Source organism: Triturus cristatus, chromosome 11 (assembly GCF_964204655.1).
Source record: "Triturus cristatus chromosome 11, aTriCri1.1, whole genome shotgun sequence".
In the NCBI taxonomy this organism is placed as follows: Eukaryota; Metazoa; Chordata; class Amphibia; order Caudata; family Salamandridae; genus Triturus; species Triturus cristatus.
This window is the reverse complement of record NC_140594.1, coordinates 1,151,164,389-1,151,182,375: the sequence shown is the minus strand read 5'-3', so window position 1 is coordinate 1,151,182,375 and position 17,987 is coordinate 1,151,164,389. Positions and strand designations below refer to the sequence as shown.

The following is a 17,987-nucleotide window of genomic DNA, read 5'->3' as shown; positions in this document are numbered from 1 at the left end:
TCTCCCAGGGGTCCTCCCTCAGCCCTACGCTCTTCAACGTCTACATGGCTCTGCTTGCCCCCATCGTCAGAACCTACGGACTCAACATTATGTCATACGCTGACGACATCCAACTCATCCTCTCCCTATCCAAGGAACCCAACACTACCAGACACAACTTTCGAGAAGGCATGGAAGCCGTCGCCAAATGGATGAAAAACAGCTGCCTACAACGAAACACCAACAAAACGGAAGTACTCATCATGGGCCCAAACCCCGATGCCTGGAATGACACCTGGTGGCCCCACACCCTCGCGGAAGCCCGCCCACCCCCGTGGACCACGCACTCAACCTGGGAATCATCCTGGACTCAGAGTTCAAAATGGACCGTCAGATCAACTCCGTCTCGTCCTCCTGCTTCCACACACTCCGCCTCCTATGTAAGACCTTCATATGATTCCCCCTCGAACACAGAAAGACCGTCACTCACGCCCTGGTCACCAGCAGGCTCGACTACGGCAACGCACTCTATGCGGGAATAAACAAAAACCTCACCCACAAGCTACAGAACATACAAAACTCGCCACAAGACTGGTCCTCGACCTGCCAAGACACTGCCACATCTCCCAGCACCTGCTCACACTCCACTGGCTCCCTATCGAAGCTAGAGTCACCTTCAAGATGCTAACCCACGCTCACAAGGCCCTCCACGACACAGGACCAGCATACCTGAACAGCCGACTCAAATTCCACGCACCCCAAGGACCCTACGATCAGACCAGCTCTCCTACGCCGTGGTCCCCCGCACCAGAAAGACCAGATCGGGAGGCCGCTCCTTCTCCTTCCGCGCAGCCAGAGCCTGGAACGACCTTCCACTCCACCTCAGACAGACAACATTGCTCCCCATCTTCACTAGAAACCTCAAAACCTGGCTCTTCGACAGACCCACTCCTTGATGGACTGGAACCTGTGAACCCCCCCCCCCCCCAGCGCCTTTAGACCCTTACGGGCGAGTAGTCGCGCTTAACAAACACCTGACTGATTGATTGATTGATTGATGATGCAGAACCGACCACTGGGCCTCTAGTAACTTTGAGGCTCCACCATCAATGTCTTCAGATGCATGGCACAGCAGTCGGAGCACAACTTCAGGCCGAGGTTGCACTCCAGACCCCAAAGACACACGAGGTACGGGTCCGTCACAGACATCATCTTGTGACAGGCGTCGCAAGGCTTGAAACTGGTCTGGCGTTGGGTCATCCCTCACCACCATGAGTCAAAGACTCGAAAAAGATGTTAACAATACGTCAAAAAAGGCTAGCTAAAAAACAGCTAAGGGGAAGCTCTCTCCTGATCTGCGCTAGGCTGCCGCGGAAGAAGAAAGTACTGGTGTCAACATGCAAGGCCACCGTCTAGTAGGCACCGCAACATCATCCTGGTGACCACGACACCGACGATGGATGCGGAGTTGACCAACCCCACCTACCGAAGTGCAGGGGTACTGCTAAGAAAAAACTCCGGATCCAGTCTGACGCCTGAGGGAAATTCTAAGGTAAGGAATCTACAACTAACTGTCTCTTTCAGATAAGTGTAATCCTTGGCTATCTATTCCCGCTTGACTGGTTCGAATCCAAAAGTTCAGGCCAACCGCGATGGAGCACAGGTCGGATACAGGGACCAATGTTAAGCTGCTGAAAAGTACCTTGGAAGCATCGAAATCAATGGTGATGTGTGGAGCAATGGAGGTGATGCATTGCTGCTGATCCTCCAGATGTAGGCAAGGAGTCAGTTTCAAGCGGCGCAAAGTTGAAGATGCGTCAAAAATCAAGATGCGATGGACATTGGAGCGACGCGTCATTGTCAAACCGCTGGCGATGCGAGCAGCACAAAGTGATGAATTGGCGCTGATTCACGCAAAGTCGGAGATGCATCAGAAATAGAGGGCTAGCAGCAGTGGCAATGCGTTGGTGTCAAAGGAATGCACCAGTCCCGATCTGCGCAACATCATTGATGCACGGATTTTGCAGAAAGCAGTCACAAAACCCACTTCCAAGGGCCCAGGGGTGGATTAGAACCACTTGACAGGGCAGGACTCACAGTTTGCAGAGTCCATAGGCTGCATAAGGGTTGTTGGAAGTCTTTGATGTCCCTGAGACCTCGGAACATGAGAAAAGCCAGCATGCCCTTGGAGTCACTTTGGTTCTGGGGATGTAAAGATGCAGGTCCAGTCCTTCTCACTGCCAGGCAAGAAGACGCAGCAGGGCAGGCACAGCAAAGTAGGAGTCAACATAGTCCAGCAGAGTGGCAGTGCTTTCAGCATCACTGCAGTCCTTCTTCCTGGCAGAATGTCCTCAGGTCTGAAAGTGTACTGCATTGGTGGTGTCAGGCGTCCAGTACATGTACCCAGTTGTGCCTTTGAAGTGGGGAGGACTTCAAAGCGAGAGCTTTAAATTGCGCAGGGCCACTGCCCCAGGATGACCCATTAGGATGTTGATGGCCCATCAGTCACACCTAAACTCCCTTTGTGCGTTGCTGTCTGGAGGGAATGCACAAAGCACAGCTGTCACCCACCCCAGACACGTATTCACAGACAGACAGAAGGCACATAAAGGTTAAAGTAAGAAAATGCCAACTTTCTAAAAAGTGGTATTTTCAGACTTGCAACTTAATATCCAACTTTACCATAAGTTGTGATTTTAAATTGAGTCCAGCATCACCAAACCCGAAATATCTATATCTTCCTATTTAGAAATTACATTTATAAAATACAATAAGCTAATACCAATGTTAACCTATAGTAGAGATAGGCCTTGCAATAGTGAAAAACAAATGTAATAGTTTTTTTTATAAGCTTTGCTCAATGTAGGCCAAACAGTCTTACATATCAAATGCATATACTTCTGTTCGACCTGGCATCCTTGGCCTGGTTTCCCCTGACTTTTCACCTTCTAACCTCCTGGTTTGCACAAGATACAACAGACCATTGGAGTAAGGTTTGTGCTAGCAGAGCCACCAAAGGCTTCACTAGCAGAAACATATCAGTTTATCAGACTCTTGAATGTTCAAGTGTTTCATTATCTTTATTGGACAGGTTAAAATGTCATGTTTGAAATAGATGTTAAAGTCTAAAAGAAGACCATGACAACCAGGAGTTAGTGGGTCTCTCCAAAACAATGGGGCAGATTTATGACGTCTGGCGCATCTCTGCTAATCAGCAGAGATGCACCAGAAGAGTTGCGACACATCTGCCCACCCGTGCACCACCATTGATGCGCCACATTTACAATGCGGCGCACCGTGGCACTCGGATGGGCAGATGCATGACGCATCTCCTGTTGGAAAGGCGGCGCATTGCTGGAGTTGCGTCGCAAGCGCGACGCAGCTCCAGCAGGGCTCGGGGGTGCCCTATCCCTTACATGCTACGTCAATCCTTACGCCTGCTTCAAGCAGGCGCAGGGTTTTGACGCAGCATGGCCCTAAAAGTGACTGAGTGAAATCTTGTAGATTTCACTCAGCCACTTTTAGGAGGCGTTCCTGCGCCGGAACGCCCCCCCCCCCCCCTGCTCCAGAACGCCTACATGTGGCGCAGGGCTTTACAACGTGACGCATCTGCCAGATGCGTCACGTTGTAAATACACCGCAGCATGGCGCAGGATTTGCGCCGACGCTGCGTCACAAAAGTGACGCAACGGCGGCGTAAATGAGGCGCAAGGGGCTCATAAATCTGCCCCAATATATATTTGTGCATTGTGGGGATCGTATGAGTAGGGAATATGAGAACATAACCCTAGGATGACTGTGTACCGTCAACCAAATTATATCATATATGTGGAAAATCTGCAGCATAAATATTATTTTTAGATATTGAAAAACAGGTTACCAAAGGAAGTTATAGCCCAGAATATCTAAAGCAAAAGACACACAATTGATGGACGGAATGCAGAACAAATCAAAACATTCACCCCCAGTCAAGAGATCTGGGTTAAATCCCTCATTCTTTTGCTCACCGTGCCATGGCATAGTGAGCAAAAAACGATGGATTTAGGCCCAGATCTCTGTACTGGGGTGAATGTATGACATTGTTCTGCATTCTTTCCATCAACTGTTGTTTTTGCATTTGTCACCCCAAGTGGGATGGGTATGCCCAGACATGGGTCCCGTGCTCTCAATGCGACTGGAATCAAGCTTTCCTGGCTGAAGAGGGGTGAGACCCGGAAACTGGTCCTAGGATGCTTATTTCCAGTCCAGGGAGTACCTGGCTTCGCAGTTCGGGCTGGACTGTTCCCATGAGGCAAAGGGTCAAGACTGATTTGCATATGGCTGGGTTCAAACTAGAATGGCATGGTGAGCCTAAAAACGAAGGATTTAGGCCCAGATCTCTGTACTGGGGTGAATGCATGACATTGTTCTGCATTCTGTCCATCAACTGTTGTTTTTCCAGAATATCTAAAGGCATGCTTAGTAATCACCTACTGCTGTCCATTTCCCCATCATGTCCATGAGTCGTTCAGTGTGGAGTATTACCAACATCTTCTCCCGGTGAAAGAGGTTGAAGGGACTGCAAGACCCACCACTTGCCCCCATAGCTGCTTGATGAGACCAGCGATAGAGGGAACTGACCCATCAGTTTTTCCACCTCTTGCGAATATCATTCTGTGAGCATTGCAAATTGGCCTTTCACCCTAGCAGCTATCCAAGACCATATTTTCTTACACTGATTCATGGTTCTTCTCTGCACCTGAACCTCAAACAACTGTGTCTTTACCCTCACAATTCCATTCACCTTTACGTTAACTTATTCTCAGAATTATGAGCGGCTCTCCTGCCTGCCATATAAGTGGTTCCTATTGTGGAACAGTACAAGTCTGTGTATGTTGTGAGTGGCAAATGTGTTGGCATGCTTGTGAGACATGTTTTCGGGGAAGGTAGTAGGGGCTTGAAATTGGTAGATGCACATCAAATCTGTTTTGGCAGAGCATCCACTTAATTTTGACAGTTCTCATCATACATTTTGCTTTCTGGCATTGCCATCCTCTTTTACAATGGCTAATCTGTCACATCTCGACAAGGACAACTATGGATACGGCTGATGGTATTGTACCACACCAACACTGACCGTCAACAGCAGAAGGAGGGAACCACTGAGGGAGGAGGGAAGGACAGCTGATGGGCCTTACTCTGCCTTGGCAATTAGCAGATATAATGGACGAAACCCTAAATGGAGAAAGAGTACCCATATGCCACTCGGACAGACAATAATGTTTACTATGGCGGAGATCAAAGGCCCTTGTATCAAACTATAAATAAGCCTCTTCGGAACTCATTATGAGTGCTCTGTAGATTCTGATGAACCAGTTATGGGGCACAGTGATATGACAAATTATGGGGAAGATTTAATAAAATGTTGCACAATATAGTGCAAAGAGGATACACATTGCAGATCAATATCTACTAAGATTTGATGCATCTACTTTCATTCCGTTCACTAGCTGAGAAACTAGCTGCCTACTGCCATGCAAACCTCTTTGCACCATACTCAAAGGAAAACGTTGCTTACCTTCAGTAATAATCTTTCTGGCCGATACTCTATCTACCTGCAATTCCTTATCTTTTAAATATCACAGGCATCAGACTGGACCCGTAAACTTTCACATAGCTCTATGCACCAGTGGGGTACGCTGGCTCCATCTTGGTACTGAAATGACAAACAGTGACATCACTGGAGCTGTAAAGTGCCCCCACTGGTGTCCTGATGTCAGTTTACCATTCACGTTTTTATGCATCATGGAAGCTGACAGGATGAGAACGACAACACATTTAATTTTTGGTTAAGAAGGAGGTAAAGTCAGACTTGAAGCTCAATGCTTGTAATTCACTGACACTGTCTAGCCAATGTAATGGTGATCAGGAAAACAGTCTTAAAAGTGATCAATCACAACTGGCAACTGTGTAATCATTCAAAAGTAGAACACTTTGAAAACACAATGAACCAAATTAAGGTCCCTCAAGACATTATGAAATGAGAAGGTGGAAACATGTTGAAGTGACCATTCAGAAAAGGTATAACTATGGAGACTTGAACAGAGATGGCTGATCTCCAAGACACAGAAAAGATGCCCTGGCAGCTAAGTAGCCCTTGACTGTTCCAACTGTGCATCCCTGCTGAGATAATAACAGGACAAATCTTAGACGTCTGAAAAACGGGCTTTAAGAGAATCTCCTGAGCTGTCCAAGCACCATTTGATGTGCCTACTCCATCTGTGAGAAGAACAAGTTAATTATCATTTGTATTACTTAATCTGGTAGAGACTCTATCTAGCAGCAGATTCCTTATCTCAGAATATTCTCCAGGCGTCAGACTGGATCTGGAAATTTATTAGCAATCCTCTTGCACACTAGTTGGTGGCATCTTTTGGATTCCTGTAGCATCGTCCGCGTGATCAGTGCCGTGCCTATAAAGGTGCCTTCCCAGTGAGCTGACCTCAGTTCTTGACTGCTTTTCCATCCCAGAAGCACAGAGCCACACTGAGTTGGAATGACCAGTATGCCAAAGTGAGATCCTAATGGATCCCTTCAAAGTGAGATATACAGTTCACAGAACAGTAAAGATAGGAGGGTCTGAAAGAAATCTTCAGCTACCAGGTAAAGCATTACCAAAGGTAAGTAACTTGTTCCTCTGATAAACTTCTAGCCACTGATTTCTTACCTTAGAATAGATACCAAAGCAACATGTCCCGGAGAGTATGTCTAGGGACTGTGTTACGCTAAGAATGCCCATCATGCCGGAACTGACTGTCTAGGCAACAGTGTTTGCAAACATGTGCATTGATGCCCATGTAACTGCCTGACAGCTATACATAACTAGGACTCCTCTATCAAGTGCAGTGGTCGCAGCTTTAGCTGCTGTGGAATGAGAGTTTAAGTCCTCAGGAGGATGCTTCTTAGCCATTGCGTTGCCGATTTTATTACAGAGGACAATACATCTGGAAATGGTTCGCTTGTGAACTGTCTTGCCTTTCTTTGCACCCGTAAAATCAACAAAGAGTTGATCATCCAACCAGAAGTCTTTGGTATGATCGATGTAAAATGACAGCGCTCTTTTAGGTCTAGACAGTGGAGTCTCTCCTCTTCCTTGGAAGGATGGGTGAAGGGATGAAGAAAGTAAGCAGTGTGCTATTTTGGCCGACTTGTAAAGGTGAGACTACCTTTGGGAAAAAGAAGGCACAGGCCCTGAAGGTCAGCTTGTCTGGGGATAAAGGTTGTGTACGGGGGTAAACCAAAAATGCCTGCAACTCGCTAATCCTCCCGGCAGATGGTATAGCCACAAGGAAGACTGTTTTGATGGTCAGCAGTCTCAGAGGGTAGTAATGGACAGGCTCAAATGGCCTTAAAAAGGTGAGAACTACATTCAGGTCCCATTGGGGCATGACGTATAGGGGAACATGTGCTGTAAACCTTTCAGTAAACAAGTTACACGAAGTGACTTGACAAGAGATAGTTGATCGGGCAACCGCAGGAAGACTGAGATGGCAGAAAGGCAAGTTTTAACTGTGCCCAAGGCAAAGCCTTGCTGGGCATGAGATAAGGCAAACAAAAGTACTTCAGACAACGCGTAGACAGAGGATCAAATTTGGCAGTACAACAAGCGACAAATTTGTCTCATTGGTAGGCATAAATCATTTTGGTGGAGGGGTGCCTCGCTGTAAGAAATTTCATATCAGAAATTACCACTGAAGCACATATCAGGGAATTCCCAATGCAAACCTATGAGCGGGGAACCTCACAGAAGTGAGAAATCAAATAGCTGTTTGTCACTACCAGGACATGCAACTCAGCTAAGGCACATGTCCCACCTTTTACCTACACAGCACCCTGCCCATAGGGCTACCTAGGGCCTACCTTAGGGGTGACCTATATGTAGTAAAAGGGGAATTTCAGATGTGGCAAACACTTTAAATGCCACGTCACTGTGGCAGTCTTCATACTCAGACCCTGCAGCGACAGAGGCCTTAGACAGGTTTGAAAGGCTACTTCTATGGGTGGCACAAGCAATGCTGCAGTCCCACTAGTAGCATTTAATTTACATGCCTTGGCTATATGGGATACCTCTGTACAAGATACTTACAGGTAAATTAAATATGCCAAACAGGTGTACACCAATCTTACCAAGTTTACAAGAGAGAGCATATGCACTTTAAAACTGATCAGCATTGGTAAAGTTCTCAGAGTCATAAAACCAACAAAAACAGGAGAAAGGCTAAAATGTTCTAGAATAACCCTGCAAAAAGGGCCAATTCCTACATATGTGACCACTTGAACCTGCCTTCCCTTGATAGAAGGAAGAAAGGCTTTTAATGCAGGCCAATTGCTCTCAGAGAGGCCAATGTCTGGTGAGGTGCCCTGACCACTGGCATCAGCCAGGTCCTCATACCAGGTTTTGTCAGCCATGGACTCAGATAAGGGGTCAGAGCAGCCATAGGGATCCACAGATCCCCTCCATTCATGTTTCTCATAAGGGCCTCATGGAAATAGGGCTCTTTCTCCAATTCAGACTATGTGGGCCTGGTCAGCGCTGGAGCCGGTTGTCAGGTAATGCCGGCTTGGAGTCAGGAATCAAGATGGGTTTGGTTTCGCTGATGGTTGTCAGCAGTGCTGGGAACAGCGCCACTGGAACAGTCCTTGGAGGAGGTCACAAAATGACGGCTGGAAACTATTTCAGATTCACCAACGGATACTGAGACTGGAGACGAGGGAGGACCCGCCTGCCGAGCCCCAGTCGAATTACTTCTGAACCCATGGGGCCAGAAGGCACTCCAGAATGGTTAAGTCACCCAAAAATGAGGCTCATGGTCTCATAAAACTTGCACAATTGGGCAAGGGTTGCTCTGGCTCCAGAAAACTTGTGAAGTGCAGAAAGGACCCAGTGTCAGCATAGAACAAACAACCTGGGAGTGGGGTCTGGATTTGTGGCATCGTTCTCTTGCATCTTTCGATGTATACGACCAGCACAGTGTAACTGAAGAGCACTTCAACCACTTGGACTTCTTCCAGGACTTACCTGAAGATGTCCAGGATTGCAAGGATGACAGGCGCAAGTGACTGTGAGCCCTCCTTTGTGAACAGTCCCTAGAGCAGTGTGGAGTCACATGATGAGTGGCCAGAAGCTTTATGGCACATGATGAGTGGCCAAAAGCTTTATGGCCCACTCGCAGATGGCTTTTGGGTTCCTGTTCCCACAACCCTCACAGGTTGTGGAGTCTTGGCCTGGTTCACCAAAGCAAAGGGCTCCCTGCTACTAATAAGAAGTTCCTCTAGGCAGGGAAATAATACAATAAGTAGATTCCGAGGGCAACTACAAACAATCAAAACAAACAAAATTTCAGGAGAGACAAAAACAGATATAATTGAAAAAGGTACAAAAATAATTATTTATTAATACTGATATATTTCATATTCCACCATTAAAACTAAAGCAGACCACATACATGCCACATCCTCTTAGATGGTGACATCCTTGTGCTGCACCAAAAGAACACATTCTGAGAAAATGATTGACAAGTCACTGAATAAAAACATGAGATTTTGAGGAGAGCATGCTCCAGAACCACAATGATGGCAAGGCAAAAAAGGAACTGATGTCCGGGCACCAGAGGAATGCTTTAGGGCTCCAGTGATGTGACGGGCCGCATCGTTTTCAATGCTGTGATAAATCCAGTGATATCGTTCCCTAGAAGCGCCAAAAGCTATTGAACATTTTCCGATCCATGCCTGGGATATTTAAAAGTTAAGGAATCTGCAGGTAGAAGTGTCCATCAGGAAGTGCCTCTGTTTGATGTCACACACAGGTTTTGTTCTGGGAGGGTACCCCTCCAGTACATAAAAACTATTGTAAGAAATTGCTTTAAGCTTTTCAAACATTGTATGTATTCTCTACAGTGCAGCATAACTTCACAGATTGAAAGGTTTGGAGAAATAAAAACCTTCCTAAAAGTCACAGAAGCATTATTTTTGGTACAAAGCCCTGGTGGCAAATGTAAGTTGAAGGGATTCTGCGTCAAAAGGTATGGGTGGTATATGGGGAACGGCTATGTATCAACCATAGAACACCCCTTCACACAGAGTAACACAAAGCAGTGCAAAAAGCTACTTTGTTTTACTTTTAGGCAGCTTCCAGACATGCTTGAAAGTAAATTATAAATTGACAGTTTGTCCACATTTGCATCGCTTTTGGAGACCGGGACAGTGTTGATAAACTGACCCTTATGTGTGTTTCACACAGAGATTTTGCCTGTTGGAACATGCAGATATTGGCAATAAATTACCAGGCCCCACATGTGATTCTCCACATTCATCATTATTCATGATTGCCACAGTCCTTGAACTACAATGTTAATACTGGGGGCTGGAAAATAATGGAGATTTTTACAAGCTACTCGTAATTAGAGACTACTGTTTTATAGCTGGTACAGTAGTGAGCATTGATATCAACTTCTGAATATTTGATTTAGATTATTTACAATAATATTTTCATGCATTCGTTCTCCTATGAGAAGACATAACAGAACCTGCTTCTACAACAACTTCTAGCATGAGATCAGTAATTAAAAAACATGTCAACTTCAAATGCAGGCAAAGTGTTTAATTTGCATTATTTTTCACTGCTGCAACGTTTACTGGAAAACACGTCTTATATCATATTTTTGAGTGAATATTCTATGTTACCTACTTTCTTCTCTCCTTTATCATTAGGATTGTATCACTTTCCTTCTTAGAAGCCTTTAATATAAAAAATACCTCTTATGGAGGATATGGTAGTTGTTACCTTTTTTGACCTTCTTTAAATCATTTTAACTGATTTATAAAATCAATTTTATGAATCTGTTCTATTGAAAGTAGAAACAAGAATAGAACCGACTTCCACGTCAACTACAATTGTGACAACAAAAAGCACAACCAGACCCGGATCAACTACAGGTAACGTGTTTATTTCAGAATTCATCATTCTCATTGCTATGAAGCGTCATTGATTTGATCATTTGTTGTCTCTACTTTCTTTTATCCTAGCTTGTAAATTTGATGGGGCTATTTTTAATATTGGAAACTTCTTTCTCTCTGCTATGAAGCTTCATTGATTTTACCATTTTTCTTTTGGTCACTGTTGTTCTTTCTTTTTATCTTTCAATGCATTGTAAATGTGATGTTGTTATTTTTACTACTGGAAACTTTCCATTATTTACTATACACATGTTTACTATATTTACATATGTTTGCGTGTGATCTTAAACAACAGAACAGACTAATACAACAATCAAATCTGTGACCTCAGAAATTGTGAGCAGACATGCTATTTCCATCCACTCCTGCATTGTTTTCTTGCAAATCCAGACTCTCACATGAAGATCGTTTCTCACAATTCTTTATTTTTCTTTATTTATAGTTCTCTCATTGTTTAGTTGTTCTTTCTTCTTAGCGTAGAAATGAACCTTGTAGTTCACTGTAATCTTTATTTGTTGAATGCTACTTTTCGTCTTAGAAGAGTTAATGATTAATACATAGCATTGTATAGCCAGTTTTCTATTCATGATAATATTAAAGTGTTTGTGTTCTTTTATAACTAGAAATAAAAATGGAACCTAGCTCTAGAAACATTACCACCATGAGCTCAGAAAGTCCAGGCAAAAGCCATCCCGTTTCAAATGAATGTGTAGCACACTGTTTTTTTTCACTGTTTTGTTTTTCAAGGATCTCTTTCTATTTCTTTTCATGAATCCTTTATGGCACCTCTTCCTAGTTGTGATGTTCCTTTTTTCATTGGGAATTTTACTCTTTCTTGCCTATTGCCCATTTTCTCTCCTTTTCACTTTTCTTCCTTTGCTCCTTTATACTTTGACTAGCTTTTCTAGTATGCAACGATAATATATTATTAATGATTCCTACTTTATTTTATATTTGAATAGTGTATCAAATATGTACATTCATCACAATCTACAGGTCTTTATAACATTGTTACTCCCTCTTGTTGCAGTGGTACCCTGTACACTGCCTTGCCTAAATGGGATGTGTGTGATGAATACAACTTCCAGATTGCCAAGATGTGATTGCAAAACTGGATTTGTTGCTGATGCCAGCGGGGGCATGTGTATAGGTAGGTCTGTTTGTTAAACCTATTGTATAATGACTGCAGAGTAGTCTGGTGAACTAGATACAAGTTTCATGCATTGTATTGAATATTTGTTTCTGCTTGGATGTAATTTCCCATGCTATGGATGAAATGTGGTAATTGCTATAAACTGTTAATACCATACTTCGGCTAAGGGGAACTATATTTCAATCACAATTATGTTGATCGGTTGTTGACCATGTGGGCAGAGGATGGCCTCACTCTGTTCCTATGAACTAGCTATATCGGTTCCGAAAGGTTCAACAGCTTTATATTTCTTTGTAAACTTTAGCATGGTATAGTTGACATTGTATCTATATTACCAGGGTACAATGTTCTTCTTGTGCTTAAAAAGCAGGCAAGAATGTTGTTTGGCCAGTGAAGACAGAATGCGGTTGACACTATGTTCAAGATCTATTTGCTCACTGATAAAATCTGCAACGTTTATACATTGTGTTAATGATATTCCCTTTTAAGCAGATTGCACATTCCAAATTTGTTACACAATCATGTACAACTTCCAGAATACAAAGTCTAATAAACAGTACAGAACTTACACATCTCTTACATTTAAAAGTTACCTTAGTGAATCAGACAGATGCTTGCTAACAGCTGAGCACATTTTAAAGCACATTATTCTACTGCCTCAGAATAAATATTGTGCTTACTCCAGCTGTTTAAATAAAATAACAAATGGCATTCTAAGCCACTCCTCTAACTGACTCCAACTAGGTTGTTTTAAATTAAAATAGATCGGGCCAGAATGAGCTGGGACAATACCTATGAATTATGAAGGGTTGTTGGTGGGGTATAAAATAAATTCCTACACCTACCAGTAAAGTTGACAGAATTAAGTGCCCCGTATTGATCAGGTCTGATTGTTATTGATGGTAGATAATATGTATAACAAGCAAACAATGTCTCAACAGGTATTAATGGAGGATAATTTTTCTCACAAGATAGCATGCACAAAAAAGGAGGGAGAGAACAGGGATACAACAATAATATGAGCAGTTAATTGCAATTTGTATTTTTGTCAAGTAGAGAAGTCATTGGAGGATAACAATGGTAAACAATATTGCAGAACTTGGTTACATTAAATGGACATGTAACCCGTAAGGACTTGTGCACAAAAGTGCTTGTGATGTAAAAAGTGAACGGCGGTGAGACGGTTAAACCCCTTGACCGTACCAGCGGATCAAATCCCTGAAGGCTCACCCTAGGGTCATCAATTGATTTGGATGACCCCATCTTCCTTATCTCCGGAAAACGTTTGCACACGGTGAGTTTCAAAACTGTAAAATTATCATTCCCATCCACTGCCGGAAAGGTAAACCAAGGATAGAAAACCTCAAAGTGGTAAGCTGCATCCGCCTCCATAACAAAAATAAAATCAGCATCCGCATTAGGGACACCATGCTGAGTCAAATGGGTTGTGACCGCAGTACGGTTGGGTGCTGCAATAGCGACCACCATAATAAAAGCTGAATAACTTACTATAGAACGGTAGCGCAAAAGTGGGTCAGTAAAGAAAGAAGAATCTTTTAAATTTCAAGCTTGAAAACCTATGAAAATCAAATATAGGAGGCTAAGCCCTCACACCATGGATGTCTCCGGAAACCAGTATGAGGGTTTTGTGGACAAGCTCAAGCACTAGTCGGGGGTCCCGTGAATAAGTACCAGACCAAACGTTGGTGGCGCCATATTGCGGGGATTCTGCACCTACACAGAACTATGCGTAGGAATATGGGACCTCGGTGTATTGGGCCCAAGCGTTCCCACCACCTTAGTGCCCACAAACCCAGGACCGACTAGCTTTAGTGTCTCACTCGTTCTCCAACACACTCATGAAGAAGCAAATGATTAGACACCCCAGAACACAACACTCATGGATCTCTCAGGACTCGCAGTAACAAGACACACCTTTTTGCTCACGCTTTCGTACTTGTCCACAAAAAGAACTAATTGAAACATGAATATAGTTTAAAATATTTATTTTAACTATTGTGCTCTAAAATGCAATATATGAGCCATAACCAGCAGAAAAATGCTTAATACTAATACAGTTAGCATTGCAAATAGGCCATAAACTATAAAGGGAGATGTCATTCTATAAAAGACAGTGGAAAAGGGACTATAAAGCCTAACCACCCTCTCATTGGTAAAGATATGTGTTATTATATAATACAAGATCTCTGCGTTTTGTCAGCAGACCCCATACCTTAGTGCCTAGATGGTAGATCTACATCATAGGAACGGCATTGCTCTTCTCCCTGGAAAGGTCCCTCTCCAAGTGTCTGTTACCTAAACATGTATGCCCATAATATCAATATACAAGTTTCCAGCAGCAGCTGTGTTAGCATGTTTTGTCTAGGTGCTAGGGACTGATCAGAACAGAATAAAAAGGGGCACTGTTTATCGACCATGCTCACAGTGTTCAGAGACTAAACTCCAGGAACAGGCAGAGAACGAACAAAGCAGATGGTTCCCATATAAAAGGCATAAACAGCATCTTGCAAAAATAAAGCCATATAGTAACATGTGCAAAAGCAGCTTCATGGCTGCTGGGTTCATGCTAACTTAGCAATGTTGACAATGTCCCTTTCGGCCACGTGATAAAGTGGTGGGTTTGTCTTTCAATGGCAAAGTCGGCCTAGCAGTTCAGGTCTGCTCTACCAGTCCGGTGAGGCATGCTGGAAACTCGTTTTACTTGGGGAACCTTCAGGGTTGTACAATCAATGCTGTCAGCCCTGGGGTACCCTTCAAATTTACATATCCTGGGTACCAGCGTACCATTTGCTAGGGAGTTACAGGGAAATTAGCCATTTCCAATTGGCTATAGCCAATTCGACATACACTTTAGGGTCAGGGCACTGGCATTGAGGTCTGTTTAGCAGGCCTCAGTACAATCTCAAGAGATGGTAAACCAGCAGCGTAAATCGAAAAACTTGGGGGTGACCATACAAAAAGAGGCATTTCCTTACACACAGAAACAGTAGTAAATGCAAAACACAACACAAAAAATATCCCACACCAATTTAGAAAAAAATGAGTACATTTTAATAAAGCATTTCACACCAAAACAGCATAAAATCATATGAGCAGATCCAAAGTTATGAATTTTTAAAAAGATTTCAGATAAAGCTTGCACTTAAAAAATCACAGCTTCAACTGTGGACATATGGTCGAAAGGAGACTGGGTCACAAAATATGTCCGACAGTGATGCAGCGCAGTTCAGACACAAGAAGTGTATTGGGCCTGGTCTACACTTACCTTTGGAGTGAGAAGGTAAAGTTCAGCGGTGCAAGGCTGCAGCAGGCTTCGGAGAAGGAAGCGTCATTGTTAGATAGCCTTGTGTCAAAGCCGTGAAGAAGATTTCTACATTCGGACTTAGTCTCTGAAATTGAAGTAAAAAATCTCCAGTGGGACGAGACAGAGGGCTGTAGTCGAAGACAGGTCACAAGGCCGAATACGCCTTAGGCAAAGGACTGCCAAAAAGGAGGTGCTGCTGCAGGGAAAATGTAGTGGGAGAACCTATTAATCCAACCAGCAATGCACCTCGGCAGATAGGCGATTAGGTTACTTCCGGTCTCCTCTTGTTTCTCAGAGCAGTTTTTAGTCCAACATTTTCTAAAATGCTCAGTTTTGGGATTTGGCCATCTGGGCACCTTCAACACTACAATCAAGGGTCCAGGACTGGTGGGACCCCCAATGCAGGTTCAGGACTCACTCAAGCTGGGTTGTGGTGCGGGCTCCAGAGGGTATCCCTGTGGCTCTGATCAGGAGGCCAGCAAACTAGACCTTGGAGTCACCATGGTAGTCCTGGGTTCAGGTGAAAATGCAGGGCTCAACAGCAGGGCTGGCCTCCAAGTGTTCAAGGCAGGCTCCAAGCAGCAAAGCAGTCCTTCCAAGTACAGCAAAGCAGTGCTGCAGAGTGCACAGCAGCAGGCAGTCCTCTGAGAGTCATTCCACAGGACCATGAGTAAACTGAATAGTGGGTCTGAGGGTACTATTTTTATACTCTGGAAGGTAGGAGAAGCTTCTAGAAAGGTTCTTTGAAGTGCATGGAATTTCCTGACTCCCCTGCCCTGGCTCCAAGCTGGCTGCAGTGACAATGTGGAAGCAATCGGCCTTTTGTGTGAAGGCAGAGTATATCTTTATTCAGTTGGACGCAGGGCTATGCTCAGCACTGCCCACCACCCTGCCAGCAGATGTTACACTAAGGCATAACTAATTGCTCTATTGTGTGACTGAGAGGAAGGAATGAACAAAGTCTATCTGCCAGCTACACCTCGCCATGGCATCCAAAACAGGGTACAGACACAAAAGGGCTAAGTACAGAAAAATGCCAAGTTTCTAAAAGTGAAAAAAGAATACCTGGAAAAGTATCCAGGTTAACCCAGTGCACTACTATTGCACCACATCATAGTGTACCAAACATAATCGCAAAATAATCTCAAAAGTATTCAGTATAGTACAATATCAGAACAGTAATCAAAACAGTTTTCCGTTGAATCCAGAAGTTCCAAATGAGTTCTTCGAAACCTGGAGTGAGTTGGAATCTGCTTTTATTCAGAATCCTCGCAGATAAAATTCAAGAATGAACGAATAATACAGCTTGTATTCAGCATGCAGTAACAAACTTCATAAGTCCCAATGCATTTCGGGCTTTTAACATAAGCCCTTCATCAGGGGATTCTGCAACATGTAAATATATGGTTTTAATTTAGATATATACAGTGACTGCCACATTACATATCTAGACTGACATTCTGACTCAAAAGATCAAAGGAAATGAAAAATGAAAATAAAAAGAATGGCTTAGAGCACTGCCTCCATACATCCATGCTCAATTGTGTCAGCAATTCCACGAAACTCTAATGCACCCTTGAAGATCAAATCAGCGTGAATCAAGCCACCAGACCAAAATCCTAAAACCAAACTCTGAAGGTGAGCAGTGAGGTTAAAAACAAATGAATTGAAAGAAGGTTAAAAAAAATCTATGGGGCAGATTTACGTTCCCTGGCGCATCCCTGCAAAACAGCAGGGATGCGTCACGCAAGTTTGCCCTTGCGCCACCGAAGATGCGCCGCATTTACAATGCTGTGCATCGTGGCGCAAGGACAAGCAGATGCGTGACGCATCTGCCGAGGTAAGGTTGGCGCAGTGCTGAAGTTGTGTCGCAAACACGACGCAACTCCAGCACTGTTTCAACCTGCCCAATCCCTAACATGGTGCGTCAAGCCTTACGCCTGCTTCAAGCAGGCGCAGGGATTTGAAGCACCAGCGTTTTCAGGGGTGTTCCTACGATGGAACGCCCCCCCTGCGTAGAAACGCCCACATGAAACCTGACGCAGGTTTCCTGTGGCGCAGGGCTGTACACCGTGACGCATCTCCATAGATGCGTCACAATGTAAATAGGGCGCAACGTGGTGCAGGGTTTACGCCGTCGCTGCGTCACAAAAGTGACGCAACGGCATCGGAAAAGTGGCGCACGGGGCTTGTAAATCTGCCCCTCTATGTCCACAATACTGCGTAAGAATATATACCTGAAGGATAGAGTGTGAACACACACTGCCAGAGACCGTGACCAGCGGCCACCACCCGAATTCTGCCAAAACAACCACAAAGACCAATTACTCATCGTGTTCCCAAAAGCAAGCACTAAATGTCGCCAAACCAGTGTGCAACCTGCTTACCTTTAACACAGTATATCGCTGCCGTCTTCCTCGAATGAAAAGTGATGTATGAGTGCCGACAAACAAAATTGGCAGAAAATATTGAAAATGAATACTCCGCTGTGATCCCATGCGACGGATATGAAAGTGAATGAATTAAAAAAGGACA

General features: G+C 44.1%; 1 protein-coding gene across 1 annotated transcript in view; it reads left to right on the top strand.

The window, feature by feature from the left end:
- LOC146788619 (uncharacterized) overlaps nt 1-17,987 on the top strand; it is a 1,185,638-nt gene that overhangs the window by 27,669 nt on the left and 1,139,982 nt on the right. Inside the window, exons 6-7 of the mRNA XM_085635786.1 lie at nt 10,873-10,953; nt 12,005-12,124. Coding sequence (XP_085491912.1) covers nt 10,873-10,953; nt 12,005-12,124 — 201 coding nt within the window. The remainder of the gene's footprint in view (nt 1-10,872; nt 10,954-12,004; nt 12,125-17,987) is intronic.